The sequence below is a fragment of the Asparagus officinalis genome, chromosome 3 (assembly GCF_001876935.1).
Source record: "Asparagus officinalis chromosome 3, Aspof.V1, whole genome shotgun sequence".
In the NCBI taxonomy this organism is placed as follows: domain Eukaryota; kingdom Viridiplantae; phylum Streptophyta; class Magnoliopsida; order Asparagales; family Asparagaceae; genus Asparagus; species Asparagus officinalis.
In genome coordinates, this window is record NC_033796.1 from 112,226,998 (window position 1) to 112,246,961 (window position 19,964).

The window sequence follows — 19,964 nt, forward strand, 5'->3', positions numbered from 1 at the left end:
TCCCGTGTTTCAACAACAAAACACAGAGGTCACATCCCTGCGTTTCAACAGCCAAACGCCAGGCTCACCCTCACATTTTGAAGCTAGAACGCAGACATCATGTTTGACCATTTCAAATCACTTGAACGGTTTTCCATTTAATTAGGCAATTAAGCCCCCATTATGGAGATATGTATGGGGGCGGTTACACCCCATAAACCTTCATTAAGGAGTGATTTAAGGGGTTACACCCAGTTAATGGGGCCATTAAGCCCCATTAAGGAGCAATTTAAGGGGGTCGGTTACACGCATTTAATGGGACCATTAAGCCCCCATTAAGGAGTAATTTAAGGGATTAGTTACACCCCTTAAACCCCTATAAATAGCTGGTTACGCAGCTGGAAAGAGGGTGGGCAATCTTGAGGAACCCTTGGAGTATTTTGTGAAGGCTTTTTGTTGAAGCTTTGGAGCTTTTCGGCCTTGGCTTTTGAACCGAGTTTCGGTTGAAGAACTGAAGATCAGTTATTCTCTGATTTCGATTAAAAGGATCATTTTCCTTTCTGAAATTAACTCTTTTATAGAGTTCTACTCTTTTATAGAGTTCTGAAACTCGTTCAAAGTTCTTAACTCTTCTAGAGTTTTAAACTTGACTCGCAAGTTCTTCCCAACGTCACATCAAGAGGAATAGGCTAACATTCCACGAAGTGAAGTGTTCGAATCGTCAACGGGATACAAGATTCAAACTCCCATCGCTACCAAAAAGAACCCAGATTTAAATAAAGGGAAGGATCTTTGTCGATTCCCTCTCTCTTTTGTAAATCAGGAAACCGATAAGAGAAATTATAATTTCTTTTTCTAAGTCAGTTAGAGAGAAATTACTGTGAGAGATTGTATTCATTCTTTCCTAAGTCAGTTAGGGAGATTAATACAAATTTTGTTCTCAATTTTCTCACAATTTTTCCGACAAACAAAGGATCCAACAAATGATCCTTTCTAAGATACAACAACAAATTATCCTTTACATGATTTAACAACAAATGATCCAAAAAGGACATATTGATTAAATAATCAACTAGTCATCAATAAGTAATTAGTCCAAACCATCCCGTAAAGAACGACTTATCATATATCTCAAAGAGATTTTTAACGACTGATCGTAGCATGGAGCTAAATAATTAGCTGAATATATATATAAATATCTAATTGATAAGCTAAATAATTAGCTGAAGATCTAATTAATAAGCTAAATAATTAGCTTAATAAAAAAAATTTAACCACGGATGAACAGTGTCAGGTAGGGTTTATGAGGGGTGGAATGTGACGGCTAGGGTTTATGAAAAGGAACTCATGCCAAAAGACGAAGAAAAACAAATCTACGATCTCAAACTTTATTTATTTTTAACCCTTAAAACAGAAAAAGAAAAGAAAATTACAACAACGTTAAGTTTGCATGTCAATCATAACATCTAACCAAATCTTCAGCCACGTGCAGTTGTGGCATTGGTCAAGAATTAAATGTGAGCCCCAGTTGCAAAGTTCCTCTATGGGTGGCACTACAGGCACACCACCAACCACAACTTGGGGCACACCCCTCTCTCAGCTACAGTGCATGAGGTCCACATGAAATTTTTAAAAAAGTTTCATGTGGGCCCCATACACTGTAGTTGAGAGAGGGGAGTGTGCCCCAAGGTGTGGTTGGTGGTGTGCCTATACCATTTTCCTTCCTCTATACAGCTTGGCCTGTAGAGGATCCTGGCTTTAAGGTTTGTTGTCATACTTTGCGTTTACAGTCAGCAGGCGAATTAAATGAGTTTTCAAAATAAATTCGAATTTCAAAACCAGGCAGAATGCACCTTAAATCATACGAATACCTATAAACACAAATTCATAGATTTCTTTGTAAGAAAACATTCAAGCCAAAATGTCGTAATCCGGTGTCTATGGAACTAACAGTACAAATTGACCCATTAAAAGGAAAAAAAGGGCATTTCTTTTGGTTACGCAATATGAAGAGGAAGGAGAACACCCTTTTTTTTTTTTTTTTTGCAGTGGTTACAGGAATGTCTATGGAACCAAACAAGAAGAAAAAATTTCTGCAGGTCCAAGAATTTCATCCACATATGTAAAAGTTTTACAAATGCATGTAACTCCAGGGAGTTGCAATTCTTCGCCAATCTATGCTGCGACCCTGCGTACATGGTTAGCGCTGGTTTTACCTGTAGAAATAAATACAAAAACAACAAAAATAAAATAAATAAATAAGCTCCTCCTCCTACATTTTGGAACCTCATCAAAGTATATTAGTGCAAAAAGTGAATTAGACAGCTAAAGAAAAAACTAGATTGAACAATAAGAGAAGAATTAATAGATGGATGGAATCACTTTGACCGACTCTTTAGGAGTCGATGAATAGACCACCAAGAGAGAAGGAATTATATCACAGTATTCTCCAATTTTCCATATTTGTTGAAGATTATTTGTGATTCATGAGTGTCTTTCATAATCTTGGTTCTTATTGGAAATGAAAATTTTAGCCTTACACCACCCCCATCAACAGGAGGAGGAAAAAAAAAGAAAACTTGATTCATCATCTTCATTCGGACTCTTATGATTAGTGAAATTTGACATGAATTGTTGTTATGGCACTACAACAAAAGTTGTAAATTATAATACATTTTTTGTCTCTACGCAACACATTTTTGTGTCGCACAAATAAAATGCGACACATACCAAAAGTGTGGTTGGAGATCGTCTTTCCACACATTTTGAGAAGGACAAATTTTTAAATTCGACTTGTTTAGAAACTTAATTGTCAAAAACGACCCAATTTAAAATTATTTACCAAATTCGACTCTGTTTCAGCCAACTGGCTGAAACTGGGTCGAATTTAGCGAAAAAATTTACGAAACTTCACGGGACTTCAAGTCCCGTGAAGTTTAAGATCCCGCTAATACATACGATTATGGGTATATAAGTTCACAGGACTTGAAGTCCTGTGAAGTTTCAGGCAATTCCAGGAAGCTTGGCAGAAAGAACTCCCTCGCCCCTCCATCGCCCTCACGAACTTCTGTTGTCGATCGATCAGCAGGTCCCCGCTGAACCCCCTCGACAGCCTCTCCCCCTCCACTGAAACCCTCATCAGATTACAGTATTCATGGTCCCTATCGGCCCCCACCAGCAAAGCTAGCTCCCACATCAGGTCGTTCACAGCCAAAGGCAAGATCTTGTTCTCCCTGGATCTCGCCTCCGACTTGGCCCTCGCCTTCCCGCCGAAATAGAGCTGGTTCAAGATAAGCCCATTGATCTTCAACGGGGCTAGGTTTAGGCCCATCAAGGGGAGGCCGAGGTGGAAGGCGATGTTGTCGCCGGCGCTGGAGCCCATGGAGACGTGCGAGAAGTCAGCGTGGGATCCGAGCCAGGGGTCGGTAGGGCTGAGAGCCTGGTCACGGAGGAAGAGGAGGGCATCGATGTCGTCGTCGTAGGCGGCAGGGCGGGCGGCGGAGGAGAGGTGGACGAGGCCGGAGACGGGCGAGAAGAGGACGAAGATGCCGCCATGGAAGTAGAGGACAACGGGGAGCTTAGGGCAAGAAGAGGTGGAATATATACCTGAAACTTCATGGGACTTGAAGTCCCGTGAAGTTAGCTGAATTGAAAATTTTCACGGGACTTCAAGTCCCGTGAACTTATATACCCCTAGCCAAAGCTGTTAGCGGGGACCTTAAACTTCACGGGACTTGCCATGAAGTTTTGTAATTTTTTCTCCAAAATCGACCAAGTTTCTGGGTCGATTTTGGTAATTAATTTGGAAAAATAGGTAGGTTTTTGCAATTAAGTTTCTAAATAGGTTGGTTTTGAAAATTTATCCTTTTGAGGATGTATTACAAAACTCACGATACGTATATATGTCGAGCGTGGTGATACATACAAGTATCACAAAACTCGTAACACGTGAAAGTAGTGATACATAGTTGTGTCTAGACCATCAAAACTATAGAGAGTGTCATCATTTAACACTATAATTTCCCAGAAGGTCACCCATCTGAGAATTACTCTCACCAAAGCTCACTTAACTATGGAGTTTTTTAGCTTACATACTATCATAAATGTTTAATCATCATAAATGTTTAACCATCATGATTTGCTACACTTTTTATTTGTGTTACTAATGTTTAATCTTTTACAAATAAAATAACACTTTTATATGTGTCATAAAATAAGTGTAGACACATACATCTTTTATTGTAGTATGGTTATCCTGAGATGTATGTGTTAATTAGTATAATAAAAGGAAGAAAGGGAAGAGGAAGAATGGAGAATAAATAAGGGCTTCTACACATATACTGTGTAGGGTTCAGATAAGCTAAATCAAAAATGAAAAAAAAAAAAACTTTCGATCGTGAAATTTTGCTAACCAGACTCTACAGTGAAATTAAACACGGGTAGAGTCCCTAAACGTGAAGGTCAAATAGTTAAAGCATTCTCATCATTCAAAACTGGACGTTCCTGATGTTTCATCTTTGCATTACAGTTATAAAATTATCAAGAACAAGGTTAGCCTGCTGGATCAACTAAATACTAAATAGCTTCTTATCCTGAACCGTTATCTTCTCAAAATTATCCTACTTAAACTTGTGATAATGAAGTACAGTAATGAACTGAATCACAATCACGAACATGGACTTAATTTACCTCAACATGTTAATCGTCAAGAGAAAAGATGTCATTGGACACTAGCAGACACATACAACTTAACTATTGTGCCAATTAAAAACTAAACTCTTCACTTATAGCTTTACAATGTGAGGTATACTAAAGTCATGTGGATGCAACTGTATAAATCGCATCTGGCATTCATGTACTTCCCAAATAATAGTCTAGAAAGTGATAGGCGAGTAGAAAGAGAAAACAGAAGAAATTGCCAGTGTTTGAAAAGGCAGGTTCATAAGATATGAGAATGAATCTAGTCTAGAAAACTGAATACCTCTTTTCTTAAGCTTGTTCCTAAAGCTCCGTTTCCTGCTAAATGCATTCTCCTGTTCACAGTCAAAAATTCCAACTCATCAATGGATTTATTCTAAGTTAAAAGATGAAATGGAATCTGAATTTGACATCAATAGAAAAAGATCACATTAGGAATAAGAGAACAGTCTAGTGGTACGTTGACAAAGATATAGCAGTAGCTTTCTTGTTTCATTTTCACGGTTGTTTGCTGTGTTTAGAAATTAAATAAAAACAATTACCACTGGGAGCCCCATATTCCCTGCTTGACGAACGGCAGATACAAGATCCTGGTTTGATTTATTATATAAACTTGTGACAATTCCAGACTGACCAGCTCTCGCTGTACGGCCTATCCTGTGTAGAAAGTCCACAGCAGAAGTTGCGAACTCCGCCTGATTTTCCCAGTGGGAAATAAGTCATTAGGCAATCAGAGAAGGACAGTGTAACTTACATAATTAATTTGATTGAAAGAATACAAGGGCAGAATCCAATTAACTTTTACAGTGAGAAACTAATTTGATTGATAAGCATATAAGATAGACTTCCTCAGCCGTAGAAGATCAAATTTGACAATTTTAAATTAAAAGTGATTATTAAATGGAATATAGAAGCAAATGGTACTGTTTGACGGATGTCAGAAAATCTATACTATTATTAATTTAACGTTGAGACTAGAATAATTTAACCATGAGCATTTATATGATGAAGCAAATCTCTAACTAAGTGAACATGTAGAAATTGTACTGTATAATATACTCATATAGTATCTTACCTGAATAACATGTGAAACATTAGGTATGTCAAGACCACGAGCAGCAGCATCTGTGCAGACAAGTACCCCACCATTTTCCCGAAATGTGGTGAGATTCGTTGCTCTTTCCTCCAAAGAGGTCTCACTATGGTAAGAAAGGCATTTGATACCAACTCTCTGCAATATTTTAGCTACTGATTCTGCAGCATCAACAGTGTTTGTGAATACCATGGTGCGGTTTACCTCGAGATAAGAATTCACATGGTGATCCTTATGACTACATCTAACAGCATCTAGAAGAGCATCCACCTGTGTGTCATCTGTAACTTCAAACCATCGCTGCTCCAATCTGAGAAAGTTCTAACACGCCAAAGTTTAAGATTAGTTCAAATCTAGAGTTCTACTTCATACATCATATATAATATCAATATATAAGGTTCGCATTATTTGCGAAAGAAAAATCATAGGAGCATCCAACTAAGTGACATAGTCACATCATGTGACCGGTAACTATGACAACAGAACTATACAGTCTACTTAATCAATTTTAAAAAAAAAGAACTGCGATGTTAAGTTAAACCAAAAGAAAGGCATAAAATTAGGAGCAATTGACATATTGCTTTGTGATCTGATTCAGACCAACAATTTACATGGAAGGAAATCTCTCCCCGTACTCCAATTTTGACTGCCATTTATTTTGATACCCAACTACTTACAGAACAAACCTGAAAACGCAGTGTTGTCAACTTGATTTCTTCTTAAAATAACTTTTTCTTAAAACCCAAAATGCCTCTCTAGGCTATGTATTGAAAATTTGATATGCAATTATGCACTTTTCTCTTTATTCTTATTCTTCTCCAACATATCCAGTTGGTAGTGATGTAAAAATGGGTATAGAAACAAATCAGTTCCACATTTAGAGACAGAAAAGCAAAGCTAGCATATCTTAAGAAAGAATACCACAGTCACAGACTCACATACAAACTACAAGACATTTAGACCAGGTATAGCACACTTGGCTCAGGTATAAGTAATATTAGAATGGGCATAACATATTTAATTTAGATACAACACACTTGGACTTGATATAACATATTACACTGTTATAATTTATAAGATATTTGGACTATGTAATGTTTGGAGTAACTATGGTTATTTGAAATAGGTATACGCTATACTACTCAACATGTGATCCGTCTCTGGAAACTATTCCTCAGGCTACTTACTCCACTGAGAGCCTCTAAATGTTATCGATTAAGCAGTAATTTTAGAGACTCATGTTTAACCCTCATTCCTTACAAGGGGCATAATTACTTCTGCCATTTACATATTATGGATGTTTTGGAACCTCACAGTCATTTTGTGACATTACCTCTAACTAGATTAATATGGCATTATCAGAGCAGAACTTTAATTACTAGTAGCAACAAAAGAAAATCTTCTATCGTGTAAAATAAAAAGTGGTTAACTAACAGTGCAACAGCACAAGTGGCATGTATTTTTTAAGGATTCATTGAGTTCGACGAAGTTTGAAAGGTACATGGCACATCAAGGAGTACCAGTGCGGAAGTCATAGAAGAAACAGAATCACTCCCTAAGTCTGAAGCTGCAATAGTACACAAGTGAATCAAGGTGACAGGAGAGGTACATACCTAGGATTATGACGATGGAGATAATTTCCACTGACCCAAATGGCATCTGGAAACATTCGCCTCAATACCCCACCAGCGGTTTTCTTGCCACTCCCAGGAAGGGTGGCAGCAACAAAGATGTATTGCTTACTGCGCTTATAAACTTCTCTAACCCTCCTCCAACCCTTCTTCATGCTAGTTTCACCTTTATTTTCCCCTTTCAGAGCTTCAATGTCATCCCCATTGCCAACATCCTCTCCTTCATCAACTTCGTCTCCTTCGTGATCCCCAACAAGTTGTTGTGTATCATACTCTTCAGATCCCAAATCCACATGAGATTCATTGGTCACATTCAAGGAACTGTACTGTTCAGAATTCTCCATTCTAGATAATAATTTCTCATCGAAACGTAACATATGCATGAGACGGATAATTTGGTTCTGGAAACTTCCACAGAGAAGCATATCTGCCTCATCAAATACCTGCAATGAAACAATATCAATGCACAATGGGCATTGCCCTAAAATTAAATAACAGTAATTGCTGTGAAATTTATAGCAGTCTTACTGTTATAACGGAAAGATAGGAAACACTACTATGCAAATTTGAAAGGTATGATGTTGTGGGAAGATGAGTGAAGTTTCATAATCATTGCATGAGACTTTCATAGTGAGATGTTCAAAAATTATTGCGTCAAAGATATATGCAAGATCATCATCGCCTATAGAGGATGAGAAGTGAGTCAATCCTTACCACAGATTTTACACTTCGTAGAAAATCAGACCGGCGCTTCATTTCCGAATCATATGTAAAGAGGAAATTCAAAAGTGCAGCTGGAGTGGAGACAATAATATCAGGCTGGACAACAGGCCATCCCTGCAGCCAAACATTTCACAATTAAGCAGATTTTTCTAAGAATTAAAAGATCATTACACATCCTGCACTCAGTTGTATGTGATAAATATCCTTATTAGTCAGTGCTCAATGATGGATGTGAGAAAACTTTACCTGTCCCCCACAAACAGCAGCAATCCTTACAAGTGGTCTGCCCGAATCATTGAGTAGACAGTTGGCCATTTGAACGACTTGCTCACACAACATAACGTTAGGGCAAAGAACCAGAGATATTTCGTGTACTCGACGAGTTTCTTTTGAAGCATTAGTCTCCTTACAATGTTCAGGAATGACGGATAATTTATCAATCAGCGGAACAAGATAGCTGTGTGTTTTACCACTACCAGTCTCAGCAGCAATAATCACATCACCGCCTTCAATAATATGTGGAATAGAAGCAGCCTGCAATTAATAAATACCACCAATCATCGTCTCAGGAATTAAATATGAGAAATTTAAACGTTGAAGACAATGCAGGAAATGCTAGGCAATATGGAGTCTGCTTTCAGCTGGAGAGCCATAAGAACAAACAGAAAAAGAAGATCGAACTAACAAACTCCAGAGATGAGACGTTGAGACTCAGTCTGAACTTCTTTGGTATACTTTTATAAAGAGAAAAGCAACTAAAGAGAGTCTACCATAATCCTAGAGGAGTGAAACCACAGATAATTGTGTTGACATCTTCAATTTGATTGGGAATAATGCCACTTAGCAATGTTTTAAAAAGCAGTCTAGGCGTCCGCCTACGCCTAAGCGGTACCTACGCCACCTACCTAGGCCTTGGTCATGAGTTCCTCCGTTGCCCTGCCTCCACCTCCTCCAACATCCTCCAGCCTCCTCCACCAACTATGAACAGCTCTTCCATGTCCTCCGACCTTCAGCAAAACTTCCTCCACCATCACTTAAACAAAATATTAAATTCACCTAGGCCCACCTAGGCACTAGGCGCAGGTCCAGCATCTAGCGTTTCTAAACTATGCCCCTTAAATAGGAGAAATCAGCAAAGCCGATGTTTTAACCAGTTAAGTGAATAAAGGCTCAGTTGGTTGGCTGAAATTGACTTTGTGGCTGCTGATTAGTCAGAGAGAACTCTGTACTTAGACGAATGGAGTATAAAAAAGTATACAGTATTCAGTTTTAAACGCAAATTGACATGAAGCTAGATAGTGGGTTCTTCTATGCAAAATGGATGGACATGACCTTGTGACTCTTCAAGCAGTGTACTCATAGTCCTATAAACGTTACTTGTCGCTAATTTCAGCAAAAACGAAAGCAATTTTTTTAAAGAGAGAGGTTGGATTCATGCAGTAGAAGAGAGAAATCTTCCTCAGCTTGCACTGGGATTCCAATGAGAAGGCAAGTGATCCTTTCACGTCAAAGACAACAAGGAAGATATTATGTGCTCTCCCAAGGGATACAGCATCCGCTGAATTATGTAAAAACATTGATGTTTCTTTTATATCCTGTAGTTTCCCTGGCTCTTGGTTACTTTATTAAATTTCGTGTGGGAGAAATCTGATTAGGTCTGATATTTATTTACCATGACCGTAATCTAAATCCTGGTGTACACTACCTCATATATATCCGAAAAATAGGTAAGAGAGCAATGGGTTCTCTTCTTCATGCAAATGTTTGACTTACTGTTTGAGATCCTGTGGCGGTTAGTGCAACTAATTTGTAGTTGAGTTCACACTTAACGTGCAAAATTTGAAGTTGAGAGATTTTATAGAAATTCAAATTATGGGTAATATATATTTATGCCTACTTCTTTCTTAGTGCCCGACTCATCCCCTCATAAGAAAACAACCGTCCTTATCATAATATTTTTCAGTATGAGTACAGTAATACTGGAAAAGAGTTTAGCTTACTGTATGAATCAGGCATTTCGGAGAGCCTGTGAAAGGAAGTTACAGAAACAAATCACCTATATAGTGAAGTTGCGCTAAGCACTCAAAACTGAGCCGTAAAATATCCCTACTGTTGGGTGACAGCCGCTTTTGTTGAAAATGAAGGTTGAAGAGCTTTCGGTGGGAGGTCAAAAATGGGCGGAGCCGCAGTTGTTGACATGGGGAGCCGCTGCAGCCACATTTGTGGACGAAGAGAGAAAGGGGAGAGAAAGAGCCGAATGATTTGACCAAAGGGGGGATTGATGCCTATAAAGCCCCCTCCCCTCTCTTCCTCTGATTATTCCAATCAATCCATAAGAAGCTTGAGAAATAATTAGAGTCTTAAGCAGAGTTTAGAGAGTGATTAGGATTTGGTGTTTGGACAATTTTGTGAGAGAGATTGAGAGAAAAAGAAATCAAGAGCGATTTGTTGTTTGTGAGATTATTGAGTGATTGTAATCTCTATTTGTACGCTTTCTCTATTAGTGAGATATATCCCCTCCTTGCCCCGTAAACGCGGGCACATTGCCGAACCATGTAAATTTGGTGTCTTGCCTGTTGTGGTACTTGTTTTGGTTTCGTTTGTGATTTTTGGTTACTGATGCGAAACGGGGTAGGGGGCCTATCGGAATCAGCGATTTAATTTGAACAACGCATCGTTTCGTCAAAATTTTATGATCTTCGGCAGGAAATTAACTCAAAACAACTAACGTGACAGATGGATTTTAACAAGATTTGTAATAATAATCATGAACAATTCCAATCTCAATCAATATAATAGCAATATTAATTATCATTTTCGCATGTTCTAAGATCAATATCAAAATTTAGCAGTCACATGTTCAGTACTCTCAACTCACATGTATAATTTGATTGAACTCTGATAAGCAAAGAGGAAGAAGAACTGATATTTCTGAGGGGCTCCGGTAATGGGTAGGTGGTTTTACTTTTGTTTTCGGTGCATTTTCTCAAGGAAAATGATCCTCCTTATATAGGGGCTTAACCCATCATCTCTACCCCTCAGATCCGCCCCCATGAGAGATTTTCTCTCAACCACCCATGATTCACGTTCTCCACCATTCTCTCAACAGAGAAACAGTGGTTGATTTGGTCATCAATGACCAAGTCAAGCTAACATCTCCCACTTGACCAAATTAACCAAGTGACATGCCTCCCACTATCCGTGAGATCGGATATTTCTGCTTACCATTACTCCCACTATCCGTAGAGAGTAACTCTTATTTCATTATTCATGAAATTTTACTTAGACTTATTTATTCCTAAGTCCCATCAAACTTACATGTTTGATAAAAGATTCCGCTGGTATTCCTTTTGTCAAAGGATCAGCAATCATATCTGTAGTAGGGATATAAGTCACTTTGACTTCTCCATTTTCTACAATATCTCGAATATAGTGATACTAGATCTCAATATGTTTTCCTTTGGAGCTATTCGCACCACTATTGATTAAGCTAATTGTTGCTTGATTATCACAATAAATATCAATAGGTTCTTCTAACAAATTGAGATCAAGATCAATCAAAAACCGTCTTATCCAGACAGCATGTGTAGTTGCCATACTGCAAGCTATATATTCAGCTTCTTGCGTATATCTAGCAACACACCCTTGTTTCTTGCTACTCCGAGAAACAGCTCCTCCTCCAAAGATAAATAAGTATCCCGAAGTGGACTTTTCATCATCTTTATCACCTCCGAAATCAGCATCGGAATAACCGAGGAGTTCAAGCGAATCAGCTTGATAAACTAATCTATGAGTCAATGTACATCTGATATACTTCATAATCCTTTTAACAGCTTCCCAATGTACTGGTCCTGGATTACTTTGATATCGACTGACTAGACTCACATTTCTATCTCGAATTATTTGAATTCCAAGAATATATGATGCATCTCCCATGTCTTTCATCTCAAACTTTTCGCTGAGATCTGCCTTGGTTTTATTCAACATTTCTATGTCATTTCCAGCGAGCAATATATCATCCACATATAAGGATAATATAGTAAACTTGCTCCTACTTTTCAAGACATATACACAATTATCTAATTTATTTTGAATAAAACCAAGTTTAGTGACTGCATCATGAAATTTAAGATATCATTGTCTAGAAGACTGTTTTAAACCATATAGAGATTTCATTAATTTGTAAACTTTATGTTCATGTTCTTTCACCTGAAAACCTTCAGGTTGTTGCATATATATTACTTCCTTCAACTCTCCGTTAAGGAATGCAGTTTTAACATCCATTTGGAACAACTCCAAATCAAGATATGTAACAATAGCCAAAATAATTCTAATGGATGCAAATTTAGCTACAGGAGAATACGTCTCCTGAAAATCTATTCCTGCCTTTGGCAACTAACCGTGCTTTGAAAATTTATCAATAGATCCATCAACACGATATTTCTTTTTGAGCACCCATTTGCATCCTATGGTTTTTTTATTTTTTGGTAGATCACATAACTCTCACACCTTATTCTTTTCTATAGAATCAAGTTCTTCTCTCATAGATTCTAGCCATGAAGCTGATTCATGCGAATTCATCGCATCAGAAAAGGTTAAGGGATCTTGTTCTTCTATATTTGTATCTACCGAAAAACATGATGACTCACATGAATACAAATAGTAATCATCCATCCATGAAGGTTGTGTTCTTTGCCTTTTGTTACCTACAACTGGTTGATTAGGTACATTATTTTCCATAGGTATTTCATCATTTTCAAGGTTAGGTTCATTCATAATATCAGAGTCATTAGTGGGAACAACACTGTAATAATCATCATCTATTACAATTAGAGGTTCTATTTCCTCTTGAACTTGTTCCTGTTCCTCTAAATTCTCTAGAAATGTAGCATCTCTGCTTTCAATGACTCCTTTTTCTTTATTATAGAACTTATAACCTTTTGATTTTTCTGAATACCCTATGAATCTACACTTTATTGTTTTAAAATCCAATTTATCTCTAAGTTGACATGGAATGAGAACATGGGCTATAGATCCCCACTTCCTGAGATGACTCAAATTAGGTTTCCTCCCATTCCATAATTCATAAGGTGTAGATACAACTGATTTGGTAGGAATTCTATTTAAAATGTAGTTTGCAGTTAACAATGCTTCTCCCCAAAAGTTTTTAGAGAGACCAGAATGAGACAACATGCACCTAACTACATTTAATAATGTTCTGTTTTTTCTTTCAGCAACATCATTCTATTGTGGCGTATACGGCATTGTCGTATGCCTTTTAATTCCATGCCGAACACAATAACTTTCAAATTCTTTAGAATTATATTCTCCACCTCTATCAGTTCTCAAAATTTTGATTTTCAATCCAAGTTGGTTTTCAACTTCTGTCTTATATCTCTTAAAGCAGTCAAAAGCTTCTAATTTTCTGGATATAAGATAGACGTGTGCAAACTTAGAATAATCATCTATAAAAATAATAAAATATTCTTTATTACTATGAGTTTTGATACTTAGGGGACCACAAATATCCGAGTGTATCAACCCTAAAAGTTCATTGGCTCTGTGTCCGCCAATAAAATGTTTTCTAGTCATTTTAGCAGTTAAACAATGTTCACATGGTGGCAATTGAACATTAGATAGTGCAGGAAGCAAGTTCATTCTGATAATTTCTTTCATTTTTGAAATACTAGCATGTCCTAGTATAGAATGCCACAATTCAGATTCAGAAATATAACAAGACAAGTAGTTCAAATTCAAAATTTTATTATCAGAATTATTACAAACTACTGAAAGAATGCATAATTCATGCTCGGGCTCATATTTACCCATAGCATACACTTTATTATTCTTGCCTATAGAAACTCTGTTATTATAGAACCTAACTTCCAGTCCTTTCTTCATCAAGCTGGGAACAGAGATCAGATTGCGTCGAATTCCTGACGCATAGAACACATCTTTGAGGACAAGAATGTTGTCCCCAAGATCCAATCTATACGAACCAATACCTTCTACATCGATATAGGTATTATTTCTCATATAGATTCTCTGTTCTCCTTTCTTCAGCTCGGTGAATTCTACGACTCCATTCTTTTTCTTTGCGATATGCCTAGTCGCACCGGAGTCGATCCACCAACCACTGATATCCGTCATCACAGCATTACATTCCGTCACACCGACGAATTCTCTTTTGCTAGTACCCCCTTGTTCTGGATGCTTATAGCCTCCCTTATTCTCCTGCTTTTCACCTTGTGGGCAATTGGGTTTGAAATGCCCGAACTTTCCACAATTATAGCAGGCTCCGCGGGGTACTTTCTTTCTCTTGAACTGCTGCGATTTCGGTCCTCGTGGTTGTGGTTTACTAGAACCAGGGTTTTTATAGCTTCCAGCATTATGTCTCTGGCGGACATAATTCAGCTCTTGCTGCATCATATTCAGTTCTGGTTCCTTCCTACTGGCTATTAAGTCATGTTCTATCGCTAGGTGCATAGGAAGATCAGTGACAGACTTAATGGCAGGATTCATTCTTAATGTGGTGGCAGCCACAGCAAGTGAAGGGGGAAGACTATTCAAAATGGTTGCCACTTGCATTCTTTCAGGGATTTCGGTCCCAGCAGTGGATAAGTCCTTAGCCATGACAATCATTTTATTTATATGTTCTACGACATTGTCTCCCTCTTGCATATGACAAGAATTATACTTATGCAAGAGGAGTTGAATGTTAACTTCAGAAGCAGTGTCGTATTTTTCTTTTATTGCATTCCACATGTCCATGGAAGTCTTATAAGTTTCAAAAACTTTGATTAAGTTATCTTCCATGAACATGAGCATAAGACTTTTCGTCTTTTTATCTTTCGACTTTCACTGTTCAAACCCTTTCTTTTCTTCAAGTGTAGATTTATCAGTAAGGGTTGGAGCAGTGGTTTCGATTATATCATCAATATTATCATGAATAAGAACATACCCTATTTTTCTATGCCACATATCATAATTACTGCCATTGAATTTGTCAATTTTCCCTAGTTCTGATAGAACGAGTTTACTAGCCATTCGGTAAAGAACTAAAACTAAATTAATTTTAAAATATGTGTAAGGTTGATATTTTGACAATTATACTAAAAATAAAGTTAGATAAATAAATAATTAAATTAAAATGAACCTGATTTTTGTGAGTTGAGAAACGAAACTCCAATAGAAGCAATGTCGTCACTTAGCGGTGTTGACCGAAGAATCTGTTGTCGAAGTTTTGACGTCGTTTCTAACTGGATATGGAGATGATCTGCTCTGTGAAATCAGCTTTGCGCGGTGTCCTCCACTTGGATAGGTGAAACAGGCCTTCACTCGGAGTGTGAAAATAGCATACACCACTGGTCAAGCAAGCCCAAATGCAAAGGCCCAATATGCAATGATTGGTAAGTTGAAACTATGTTATGAAACAACTAGGCTATGAAATAATAGGGAGGATGCAAAGTACTGAAGGCCTAATAGGCTATGAAAAACTAGGCTGGATGAACAGTAGGGAAGATGTAGGAATTTAAAATGAGAAACGTCTTGACAAATGAGCTATCAATAGGCTAGACTAGGCTTATAAAAAAAACAGTAGGTTAGCTAGGAAACAAGACGCTGGTTTAGGCTATGAAATAATAGGGTGTAGGCTATGACTTGACCGGCTATAAACTTTGAGACATGGCTATGACCGCTGGATTTATGAATCCTTTCTTTTCTTCTTCTTCAACCGAGAGCTCTTCTTCTTCAAGAACTAGAAAAATGGATTTATGAATCCTTTCTTTTCTTCTTCTTCAACCGAGAGCTCTTCTTCTTCAAGAACTAGAAAAATAAGGAGAGAGAGAGAATGGCTCTGATACCAGTGATTGAACTCTGATAAGCAAAGAGGAAGAAGAAATGATATTTCTGAGGGGCTCCGGTAATGGGTAGGTGGTTTTACTTTTGTTTTCGGTGCATTTTCTCAAGGAGAATGATCCTCCTTATATAGGGGCTTAACCCATCATCTCTACCCCTCAGATCCGCCCCCATGAGAGATTTTCTCTCAACCACCCATGATTCACGTTCTCCACCATTCTCTCAACAGAGAAACAGTGGTTGATTTGGTCATCAATGACCAAGTCAAGCTAACATAATTTACGCAGTGAATATAAGATAATAGTTTAGAGGTGATATACTCATGCAATTAGCTAAATAAATTGAAATTAACAGAAAAGTTCTGAGTTTAGTGAACGAAACCTCCGTGGATTATTATTCGGAATGTTGAGAAAATCCAAAGGCCCATTCGCTGCTAAAGTGAAGCCCAAAGCCCAAAGCCCAACTTATCAACAAACCCACACACTTCACAAATATGTTTGAATCTCTTCTCTATGTTGTCTTCGTTCAGAGGAAAGAAGAGGGCGACGGAGGTGGCGGCGAACTGGGCAGCCATGCGAGCGACGATGCCAGGAAGTTCAAGCTTGGGACTGGAGGATGACGAGAGGGACATGGTGGCTTGACGGATCACGACTAGTGGGCAGATGTCTGGATGACGTAGGCGGCGACGGGGATGCTCGGAGGTGGAGAGAAGCAGCGATCTCAGGGGAGATTCGGGGTCTTCAGGGGCTCTCGGGGGTCGGATGGTGGAGCGGGAATTGGCGGTGTTAGCGTCGATGAAGCGGCAGGGAGGAGGCTGAGGCGACAGCCGCTGGGCTTGCGTTGGCTGCATTCGGGCGGTGCGGAGCTGATGGTTGCAGCTTGAGGCAGATTGGGTGGGGCTGGTGGCTGTTGGGCACGATGGGCGAGATGGCGGTGTTGAGCGAGACGGAGGAGAGGCATTGCTGTTGTAATGCTGCTGTACAACAGGGGGAAAGGAGGCACGGGAAGCGGCGTCATGCCGTGGAGGGTGTGTGGCGCGTCGTCAGCCGAGCGCGTTTGGGGAGTGGATGGTGCTTCGCAGGCTCGGTGGACGGGGGAGGGGGGAAGCAGAGGTTGAAGAAGAGATGAGAGTTTGGGTTGTTTGTCGGCTGCTATGGAAAAGGGGAGAGCTGCTATGGAAAAGGGGAGAGAGAGAGAGGAACGGCCTAGGGTTTTACACCCGAGACCTAGGTTTCACACCAATAGTCAATTAACAAATTTTCATTATTCTTCATTCAATTATTCAATAATTCTCAAGTCTCATACAATCTTATTATAAAGAAAACTACTACGTGCACACAACGTGCAAACAAAAAAGGAAACAAATAAAAATCCCTCAAATCACTCAATTACCAAATTAAAACCTAATTCGAAATTCAAATCTAAACTACCAAATTTAAATTAAAATCCGAAATTCAAATTAACTACTAAAAACTGAAATAATTAAAGTTCAAATACAAATATAGAAATGTCATTCTTGTCCTCATCAGTTACGCTACGCACAACAAGTGGTGTCAGAGCTCCGGATTGGTTTGGGGTTCGATTTGGAGGATTGAAGGAGAAAACTAGGGATTTTTACAAGGAATTTCATCTTCCAAGGAGTGGTGGACAAATCAATTGGAGGATTTAGTATGAATTCTCGTTTGGAGGTACAAACCCTAATTTTGCTCTTTTTCAATTTAAGTTGTAGTTACGTAATTTAGATATTAGATTGAAAATGACCGAAACAAGTACATCGGGATCGTCCTTGACTAAGACGATACAAGAGTTGAACATTAATAATACAAAAATTGATGTTCAAAAATTTGATGGCAATATAAATTTTGGATTGTGGAGGTGTCAAGTGATTGATGCAATAGATGTCCAAAATTTGGAGGAGACTCATGAATTACAAGAAAAACCCGCTGATATGGAGGAAAATGTTTGGAAGAAAATAAATAGTAAAGCATGTGGGGTTATTAGATCATGTTTGACATCGGATTTGATTTATGATGTAATGAATGAAACATCGGCAAAACGGTTGTAGGAAACACTCAATGAGAAGTATTTGACGAAGAGCATTGAGAATAGGCTTCATTTAAAGAAGAGGTTTTACCAATTTAAAATGAAGAGAGGAGTTTCCATTAGAGAACATGTTAATAATTTTACAAAATTACTATCGGATATTGTAAAACCCTGATAATTTATGAATAATAAAGTTTATGTGTGATAAATTATGGATGTGGATATTTAGTATGATAAATATCATTAAATGGTATAGTACCATGTGTTTTGAGTATGAACGAGTTCATACATGAGAGATAGAAGTGTTGAAACATGCACATATGGCCAACTCATGAGAATCTGGGAAACCCCAGTCCGGTCGACTGTCGAAGTCGACCGTAGCCCGGTCGACCGCCACGGTCGACCGCAGCCCGGTCGAACGCCACGGTCGACCGCGAGACCTGCAGTCTGTTTTTCTCCTGTTTTGAGTTGGTTTCGGATTTCTAAACCCATATTCGTTTTTTCCTGATATATATATGAATTTTTTACGATTTTCTCAGTTTTCCTAAGAACCCTAATAGCCACCAAAACCCCCAAACCCTAGTTTGATTTCTTGGAGAAGATTGAAGGCTTTCAAATGGATTTTTCGGGTGATTCTTAGCTTTTGGAGTGGAGTTTTCTTTCAACCTTGCTTCTAACACGTTTTACTACAACCAAAGACGAGTATCATCTCTACTAATCCCCTCCCAGTTTTTTAAAACGTTTTTAAAGAGATTTAAACATGTTTTATAGAGCCTAAACGAATAGATTATGTATAAAAGACAATTCTTTTGTATTATATGTATAAAGATTAGGTCTTTTCATGCTAAAAAGGTTAAGAACGTTTTCACAGATGTGATTTAGATCTGATGATGATTCTAAAATATGGTTAAACTAAAGAAAGAAGTTTGATTTGTTGTTTTGAGCTTTTATGCATGTTTTAGGGTTTTGAATGTAAATCTAATGCATAAAATTATGATTTATATATGTTGATTTGTTTTCAGATAATTCTATCTGCTGTACCATGCTTGTATGCAAGTTTCATAAAGTTTTTATCATGTTTGAATCACGAAAACACGACGAGAACACAACACGAAAAAAAAATCTGGAGAAACTGGAAACAGGGTTCACGGTCGTCCGCCACGGTCGACCGCGTGCAGGACAGAGACCTGGGTAGTCTCTGGAGCTCGTCGCGATCGACCGCCACGGTCACCGCCAGTTGGTTTTGGTTGTGCATGTTTACTTGCTTTATTTTTCGGTTGTCGAACAAATTTCTCGACCCTATGATGATAGACTGACATTAGTGATTGTTAAACACCTGGGATGATGGTAAACTTCAGATGTGGACACGCACACCGAGTTTTGTGCTCGTATGCTAGATTGTGTTAGATTGACACACACTTGACATGAGATCTATAGATTGATAAACACATATTGAATAATGTTGTCTTATACGTATCCAAAAATAGGGAGATGAAACATATTTGCCGCAGAACGATTGAGTAAGAGTATTACAAAAATATCGTTATTATATGCATCCGGATAGGGAGATAAAAATCCTATTGCCACAGAGCGATTGAGTAAGAACATTACAAAAGTATCGTTATAGCACAAGATGATGCATACATAGATATTTGATCAGTTATGTTTTGTACTTCCATGATAGACTACCCGTGAGTAGGGTATTTATGTTGAGATTTTTGGCACACCCGTTATGAGCGGCAGATGTATTTCGTTTTGTTTTAGCTGACATCCTCTTATATTAGAGCAGGTTACTCGGATGTACTTCGAGATGAGATACTTATTCCTTATGTTGGAGATTGGAGTACTTTTCCATGACTGTTGTTTTTCTTTCATGAAGAATTTTATGAATGATTTGATATATGAATATAATGACTCTATTTTTTTCTATATACTCCTAC

At 38.2% G+C, this 19,964-nt stretch overlaps 1 protein-coding gene across 1 annotated transcript in view; it reads right to left on the bottom strand.

Moving 5' to 3' along the window:
- The window catches only part of LOC109835616 (DEAD-box ATP-dependent RNA helicase 22), a 29,305-nt gene continuing 11,182 nt past the window's right edge, over window positions 1,842–19,964 (bottom strand). The window contains exons 6-12 of the mRNA XM_020403587.1: window positions 8,371–8,658; window positions 8,116–8,238; window positions 7,384–7,844; window positions 5,753–6,080; window positions 5,220–5,372; window positions 4,961–5,012; window positions 1,842–2,195 (exon numbers count right to left, since the gene is read on the bottom strand). Coding sequence (XP_020259176.1) covers window positions 2,155–2,195; window positions 4,961–5,012; window positions 5,220–5,372; window positions 5,753–6,080; window positions 7,384–7,844; window positions 8,116–8,238; window positions 8,371–8,658 — 1,446 coding nt within the window. The 3' untranslated portion in view covers window positions 1,842–2,154. The remainder of the gene's footprint in view (window positions 2,196–4,960; window positions 5,013–5,219; window positions 5,373–5,752; window positions 6,081–7,383; window positions 7,845–8,115; window positions 8,239–8,370; window positions 8,659–19,964) is intronic.